This window comes from Mastomys coucha, unplaced genomic scaffold (genome assembly GCF_008632895.1).
Source record: "Mastomys coucha isolate ucsf_1 unplaced genomic scaffold, UCSF_Mcou_1 pScaffold18, whole genome shotgun sequence".
Lineage (NCBI taxonomy): Eukaryota > Metazoa > Chordata > Mammalia > Rodentia > Muridae > Mastomys > Mastomys coucha.
The window spans coordinates 85,368,405-85,376,720 of record NW_022196900.1 but is presented as its reverse complement, the minus strand read 5'-3'; the positions used below and the strand labels follow the sequence as shown (position 1 = coordinate 85,376,720).

General features: G+C 50.9%; 1 protein-coding gene across 2 annotated transcripts in view; it reads left to right on the top strand.

Moving 5' to 3' along the window:
• The first annotated feature begins 556 nt into the window (after nucleotides 1-556).
• Azin2 (antizyme inhibitor 2) overlaps nucleotides 557-8,316 on the top strand; it is a 31,864-nt gene continuing 24,104 nt past the window's right edge. The window contains exons 1-4 of one of the 2 annotated variants that reach the window (XM_031378742.1): nucleotides 557-709; nucleotides 805-925; nucleotides 1,451-1,647; nucleotides 2,979-3,152. In XM_031378742.1, coding sequence (XP_031234602.1) covers nucleotides 1,543-1,647; nucleotides 2,979-3,152 — 279 coding nt within the window. In that variant the 5' untranslated portion in view covers nucleotides 557-709; nucleotides 805-925; nucleotides 1,451-1,542. The remainder of the gene's footprint in view (nucleotides 710-804; nucleotides 926-1,450; nucleotides 1,648-2,978; nucleotides 3,153-8,316) is intronic. The other variant, XM_031378743.1, reaches the window with a different exon arrangement.

Below are 8,316 nucleotides of genomic sequence, written 5' to 3'. Positions count from 1 at the left end.
ATGTTTTGAGTCGAAGCCACATTTCACCAGAGTCTGGTGGATTCTGAGAATGAAGAAGGTAGGCATCGCCCTGAGCTCGTGAAGCCACAAAACCCCTCTCTGAACACATCTGAGCCGGCATTTGAGTTGAGAGTTTAAGAAGCCTAGAAGAGGCGATTAAGTAAAAGGTCATATTACAAAATAAGACAGGGAGAGACTTGGGCTCCAAGGGAGGAGCCAGAACTTCACCAGGGGAAGAGCAGGGAGCCATCGACTTCAGCCGGGGACAGAAACGTTTTCCGGAGTCATTTTTTGACACTCAGGACGCAGGATCTGCGGCTCTGACCACCTACAGGTCTAGGATTTGAAGGATTTTCCCGCGTGGACCTCTGCGGACAGCAGCCAGGAAGCTTGCCTAGCGGGGCAGCTTTGCGGAGCAGCCTCGCAGGGCTGAATGCTTTATGTCCGAATCGACCAATGGGCTGGCGGCACCCGGTTGCCCTGGCTACGGAGCGGGCAGGGGCGGAGCCGGACACCGGGGCGGGGCTAGGGCGGGGCTTATATAAGCGAGCGGCGGGCGCAAGGCGGGGCGTGGGGTCGGTGGCTGCTGGGCGCGCGGGGCGCAGGCCGCGGGGCCGGAGCCGGGGGGAGCGAGCGAGCGGAGGCGCCGAGGATCCGATTCACTCGCTGGGGAGACCTATGGGCCGAAGCCGTGTAAATGCGTTTTAAGGCGAGTGCAGGAGATGGCTGGGGGGAGCCTCGGGGAGCGGGCGTCCTCGGCTTTGGGCGCTGACCCTTCCCTCGGCCCCCCTTGCCTCCTCTCAGCAGGGGCCTCGGCTCCGCAACTGCCACTCCTCCTCGGGGTGTTGCACAAGTTTCGAGGTCACCGGCGACCCCCCCTAGCAGCGCGCCTGGCTCTGGCCCCCGCGAAGGAGGACGGGGCTTGGTAAGGAGGCCTGGGGCTGGGGTGCGGGACTCCCCGCCCTGCACTTGAGAGAGCGGTCCCGCGGACAGAACCCACCGGTGGCGCTTAGAGCATTCTTAGCGTGTCAGAACCAACCTTTTATAAATGGGGAAACTGACCCAAGGTCATGAAGCAAAGAGCAGACTCGAACTCAAGCTCACGTTTTTTTGGCCCTTTAGGTAGGCGTGGTCCGGATTGGAGGAATCCTTCAGTTGGAAGGAGACTTACCCACCTAGGTTTCTCAGATCTGTCCCCACACTTTCTTTTCCTTCCAATCCCAAATTTCAGAACTGGAAAAGAACTCCAAAGCAATCCCATTTAACAGACGGGGGTAATTGAGGCTCTAGCAGACACAACATCACCGTTCCCAGCAGCGAACCTCGGCTTCTCAGGGGGTTGCGCTGGGGGTTGGGGGGCAGAACATGATTGGGCAGGGAACCTAGGCCTGGGGAGGTGAGGGATGCAGCCTGATCCCCAGCGGTCTCCCCCATCTCCCTCTCCCCACAGTGTGTTGCATACTTTCTAAGGCGGTGGCCAAGGCAGCCAGCGGTGCTCCAAGGCAGCGGTTTCCTCCAGTCCCTGGGCTCCTCCTGCTCAGCATGGCTGGCTACCTGAGTGAATCGGACTTTGTGATGGTGGAGGAGGGCTTCAGCACCCGGGATCTGCTGGAGGAACTCACTCTGGGGGCCTCCCAGGCCACCACGGTGAGGGGATGGAAATGGGTGTGGGTTGGTTGCTTGTCCTCTCCTCTGTAGGAGACCCTCATTCTCTCATTTGGTATTGGCATTTACTTGATATTTACTAGACTGCCCCCTTTATCCCCAATTCTTGGTCCTTGCCCTGACATCTGCCCACCCTGTGTTTCCTGATTTGAAAAAAAGAACAGCATCTCCACGTTCACGATCTCCCCAGCACTCCAGGTGGGAACCTCCTCAGAGTTCCTGCCATCTGCTCTCCCCACCTACACGTGGGGGAGAGAGCAGCTCTGTGAAGCTCACCTTTAAGTCTGTAGGAACTTCACGGGAGAACCTCCGTTGGTCTTCTCTCCGAAGCCCCCAGGACCTTCTGTTTCTCTTTCCTCTAGAACAGAATCCCCCAACAGCTCCCCATTGCCTCGGCACCCCCAGCCGCACTTCCCGCTTTATACTCCCTGGTTTGTGCTCTGCTCTGTTGTGGGGGGCGGCGCGGGGGAGTACTCTCTCCCCTTCATCTCCCTCCCTCCACGGTTGTCTTTTTCCTGATTTCCTTCTGGCTGGTTCTGTATTCTCAGCCTCCATGGCCACTAACCTATTCTGTAGCGAGTCCCAGCCTGCATTTATTAAAGGGACTTGTAATTACTTAAGGGCTGTTTCTCTCCAGATCTAAGCTCTTTCAAGGTCTTTCTTTGGCCTTTTCTGCCTCAGTTATTATGTTGGACCCCGAATGGGTATCCATTTAAAAATAGAAGTCGCAGGAAGAGGAAAACGAGTCCCAGGGAGGGTTTACCACAGCCTCACCCATATCTGTGAGGACCAGGCATGGCTTGCAAGTGGAATGACACCACTTGGCCCCGGCAGTGGGCTGTAAGTCATGGTATCTGCCTTTTGTGGAGCAGACAGCTGTATATATAGGTCTGCTACTTTAAAAAGATATGCAGAATGCAGCCAGAGCATTAAATGTTATAGGTTGAAGCCTATTTTGCATAACATATATGTTATCTATAACTGTATATATAACCATATATATAAAGTGTGGGGGTAGCATTTAGGATGAATGACAGGAGATTGAGAACCTGCCAGACCTGGCAGAGGGCATTGTGGGAGGAACACAGGTTTGGGATGGGAAAGACAGACATGTGTATAGTTGGCTTTAGCTGGACTGAGAGGAGAGACTTGAGATGGTCACACAGCCTTAAATGTCAGCTTGAGATTGCTTTCCGTCCTAGAGGACACGGGGGCCTCAGAAAGCTACAGCAGGGTACCGGTGTCCAATCTCCAGAAGGACTGTGGACAGGGAGGGAACTGGGTCTCACATCCGTTCGCCTCTTGCTGTGCAGGGGAAGGTGGCTGCTTTCTTCGTGGCCGACCTGGGTGCTGTAGTGAGGAAGCACTTCTGCTTTCTGAAGTACCTGCCTCGAGTCCGGCCTTTTTATGCTGTCAGGTGCAACAGCAGCCTGGGTGTGCTGAAGGTCCTGGCCGAGCTGGGGCTGGGCTTCAGCTGTGCCAACAAGGTGAGCCCCTCTGTCCCTATTGCACGCATAACCAGATGTGGCCCTCCTGGTGCTGGGGACTCCAGGGAACTGGAGGGACCTGTACTTGCCCATGACCTTCTGGGAAGGACACCTACTCAAAAGAAGAGGAGGCTCCAGGGCGGAGGGAGGAAGAAATGGGTGGAACTTGTTAGCTCTGCAGTTCCAGATAGGATCCTGAGATGTCTCTGCACATATGGGCCACCTTTTAAGTGGGTTTGGACTTATCTTTATATTTTATTATTATAATTTTTTTCTTTAAGATAGGGGTTCATTTGGTCCAGGCTGACCTTAAACTCACTATGTAGCTGATGCTGGCCTTGAACTCCTGATTCTCTTAACTTCCATCCTCTCAAGTGCCGGGATGTATCATCATACCAGGCTATTTTTTTCTTCTTTTTAAAGAAATACTCATATTTTAATTTTTCTACTTAGAAAAAAATTAAACTTCATAACAGTCTTAAAATGCCTTGGCTTAGAGCAGTAGGTGCTACTCTTGTAATTACAAAACAAAAGCACCCCTATTTGGCTGGGTTTTTTTCCCCTTTATAAGCTTAATGTGTGACTGTATTTTTCAGACTAATCCCCTTAGAGTTTTGTTGTTGCTGCCGGAGGCCGTCTTCCTAATTTGATTTCAGCTTTTAATTCCCTCCTGGTGGTTTTTGATTGGCTCTGTTTATGTGCTGTCTGTAGTCTTGAGCTACGGTGGAGTGGTGGCTGTCTGGGTGCGGCTCACAGTGTGGCGCTGAGCAAGACAGAGTCTGCTCATTCATTGAGTTTCATCCATTTTGTTTTTGCTGGGTTAAGATCCTTCTCTAAGTTTGTCTTGTTCATTCACTCAGTAAAATGCTCTCCCAGCTGGGAATTTAACTGTGAGTAAACAATACAAAGGCCAGCTTTCATGGTGCTTTCTAGAAAGTTAAACAACGGAAACGTGCTATTGTAGGTGGGAAGTAGCAAAGACAGGTGAGGGGGTCATGCTTGGTTTGTTTTGAAGCCGAGTCAGTCCCTGTGGACCATCCCTGTGGACCAGGCTAGTCTAGAACTCACTGTTTACCACAGCCTGCCTTGGAACTCTCAGTCCTGTCTCCTCCTCTCTAAATGCTGGGATTGCAGGAGGATTCACATCACTAAACTGGCTCCTCTGAGACTTTTGAATGAAGTAGAAGACTGAGCCAGGTGGAAGATGAGAGGAAGAACTTTCCAGGCAGAGGTCAGGGCCAGTGCCAAGCCCTGAGGAGGAAGTAAGCCTGCCGGCATGTCTTGTGATGTCAGCACCATCATTTTTCTTGATGACTACTAGTAGTGGCTGTTCTGAGGAGATCAGCATCGTGACTGGGTGATGTGAACAGAGAGTCCTTGAAAGAATTCTTGGAGGAGAAAGGACAGCTAGTCTGGACAAGCCTACAGGGCTAGAGTGAATCCAAGTAAGGAAAAACGCATACACTGTGGTGGGAGATGAGCAGGTAGGTTAACTTTACTTGACGGTTTACTTGTTCACTCGTGGTTCAGGAGTCTCCTCGTGGTCTTCTTTACAGGCCTTCTATGTGTGTCTACCATGAAGCCCAGTGAGGCAGAGGGCTCTGCTCCCCCGTGGCCTTCCGGAGCACGGCAAATTCCTTTCAGAGGCAGGAAGAGACAGGATCCTTTGGTTCCTCTGAACTAGGGTTGAAAAAGAAGGCAAAAGCCCACTGACTAGATCCCTCAGCTTCTGGAAACTCAGGAGTGAGGTGCTAGCTCCTCTGGTTTCAGGGAGTGGCTGCCAAAGGACAGAATTGTGGGTGTAGAGTCTTAGAAAAGCTTCAAAGGCAGGAGGAAGGGATATGCTAAATCTACCTACCATTGGCTGAGGCCTTCTGCTGGGTCAGGCTCTTCACCAGGAGTTTTCTGCAAATGATCTCGTTCTCGAAACAGCTCTGTGAGGTTTTTCCTTCGCTGTGAGGTCATTCTCTTACCCGGATTCTGACAACAGTCCCGGGAATACACATTTGATACCTAAGGAAGTGAGTCACAGAGGTTCAGCCACCTGCCCTCTCTGCCCTGGGTCATGTTCTGGGAGATGTCAGTTTGAGTCTGGCAATGTGATCTCAGCCTCTATTGGCCTTGCCTTTTCTACGATTCTCGGAGAGGGTTGGCTGTGCGGTGTGGCTGGTGAAAATGTTCTCTCTCACAGTGTGGGTCACACGGATGGCTCGGTGCATTTTACTTGAGTGGTGGACTCTGGCACTTCTAACCCGGGCAAGCACCATACATACACCCCTGTTCCCCATCACTAGCCATCTCTTATAGGTGTTTAAGGGTGGAGGCTGCCCTCTTCTGGTGGGTCACTGTGGATGAACATGCTTTCCTGACTTAGACCCAAGGCTGGATGTACAGACAGGCAATCAGGCCAGAGGCACAGGCTGCAACTCCCTGCGTGCTCTGAGCCTCCTCCTACTTCCCAAGGGACTCTTGTCTTTGATCTTGCCTCCTAGCCTCTTTCCGGATTAATGTATCCCACCCCCACCCCAGCCTACTCCCTTGCTCCCTGCTGTGGCTGAACACAGCAGAGCTGTCTGGATTGGATACGCCTAAGAATTTCTTCTAACATGGTACCCAGGGAACAGAGAGGATGCAGTGACTGTTATAATTTTTTATTTAGATAGGATCTTATGTAACTGAGGCTAGACTGGAACTCTTGATCCCCTTAATTCACTTTGAGTGCTGGAATTGCAGTCATAAATATACCACCACACCCAATTTATTTAATTTGCTTCATTTTTTTTTTTTTTAAATTTAGATAGAGTCTAACTACGTAGCCTAGGCTGGCCTCGAACCTGTAGCAGTGCTGAGATTATAGGCATGAACACTGCTCCTAGATTCTGGTGAACACATTATTTTAAACAGACCATGCAAGCCCAGCATAGTGGCACATGCTTGTAATGCCAGCACTGGGAAGGCTAGAAGCAGGAGGATTGTTGTGACTATGAGACTGGCCTGAGTTATATAACAAGAATCTACCTCAACACAACAACAACAACAACAACAACAACAACATAGTAAATAACAACATCTCCACAACCTGGTCCTTGTGAATATCCAAGTAGCATATTGATTTATGCACTCAGAGAACATGAAGATGCTGGCTGTATGCCTTGGTAGAGGATCTGCGTTCCGGGAGACGTAGAGTGTTTAGGAACACCCAGCGGCTGACTGGAAAACAGTAAGCATCTTGTGATTAGGAGATTGCCCGTGGTGTAGGCTATTCCCAGTCACTTTAGCGTGGCAGGCTAAAGAAGCTTTCTGTGTGAATGCATTTGGATCTAATCAGGGGGACTCTTTTCTTTATCATCTTTTGACAGTATTCAACCCAGCAAATATTCTTTTAAATAAGAGCCAACAGTAACATAACTTCCCAGTTAGAGAGAGAGTGAGAGAGAGAAAGAGAGAGAGAGCGAGCGAGCGAGCAGTTGCTTCTCTGGGCCTGCCTTCACCCTCAGAGAACACTTGATCTATCCTGTGTGTATTTTTCTCCATCTGTCATCTGTGCAGGTTCTGAGTCTGTGCTGGCACCTCCGATACCTGCTGCTTGGAATGGCGCAGCCCTCTGCATCCAGGCTTTCCCACCACTTTAATCGCTGTCCACTCCCTATTTCCCGCCTCCCTCACTTGAATGGGTACCTCACACCTCGTTCAGTGCACAGTCTCATATCCTCACCCCCACCCCCACATCCATTATGCCATCCTCTCTCCAGAGCACCTCCTCTGTCCTTTCTACAGTGGCTTTGCCATTTCTCTTAGGTGATTGTGACAGCCATGGACCAGTCTCCCCAGCATCCCATGAAACCTTTCCTTGGGTGGCTAGAATAAGCACTCGGACCTTTCACTTAAAATGCAAGACTGACTCATTCCCTCCCTCCCACTTTTCCTCCCCCCTTTCCACAGGGTCTGTAATAGTCCAGACTGCTCTTGAACTCCCAATCCTGCCTTGACCTTCAAGTGCTGGTATTGCAGGTGTGCATGGTCACATCTGGCTCTGTGTCTGTCCTTGGAACTCCTGAAGCTGATGTTTCATCATGCAGGATAATATGTAAACCCACACACTGCTTCCTGGTTCCTAGCTGGCTGGCTCTGCCCACATCCTCGGCCCTCATCACTCACGTGCACAGAACCCCACTCCAGCATTCTCAGCCCTCTGTTGGCCTTAGAACCTCTGTGCAGGCTGCACTTTCTGCTAAACTGTTGTTCCTGTTCAGGGCTCCAGGGGGCGCTCTGCTCGTCCTTCTGACTCCTTCACACCCAGGGCTCCTCATTCTTTAGCATGCTGTATGTTTTTGTGTCCTGATAACACTCTGTCATTATTGTCCGTACCTCTGCCCCTCTAGCCTGAAAGAGTCAGTTTTTATTCACCACTTGTTTCTTTCAACACTTGTCACACAGCCTGGCAAATTAATGGATGCTCAGGAGATGCCTGTCAGGCTAGGCTGAGCTGGGACAGTTAAGCTATATGACTTTGGATTCATGACTGAACCCTCCAAGCCTCCAGATCTACCTCTTAGGGTGGTTTATGAAGATTAAATGTGAATGTATACGACTGGGATGCAGTAGTTGAACTAGAGCCAGCCTTCCGGAGTGATGCTTACTGTTTAAATATTTATAACCACACTTATTTAAATCACAGGCCCTCACCTTTGCCTCTTTGCACCTTGTGTAGAGGGAGAGGGGGCATTTTCATATTCACCCCGACTTGGCATGGTGACAGATCTTTGTCTGGGATATGAGCTGTGACAACCACAAGTCGGTTCCGGAGTTGGATCTTTGTAACCCACGATGCCTCTTATTGACGGTCACTATCGGCAGATGGACCTCAATGTGCGTGTGTGGGTGTGAACTCAGCCTTCCCCTCTGAAGTGTGTCGAGTGAATACTGATGGTTGATGGAATGAGCCTTCCAGGGATGAATGCGTGCAAACAACTAGTGCTGAAAGCTGCTCTGTCAGAGTTAGACTTACAATGGCCACAAACAGCTCTTGCTTCGCCTATCACTTTCCCAATCTGGCTGACTCCTTTATTCATGGAGAGGCATGCGTGACTCTGGACACTGGCTCTGTCATTTGCTGCATAGCCTTTCCTCCCCTGCCCTGCCCTGCCCTCCCCTCCCCTGCCCT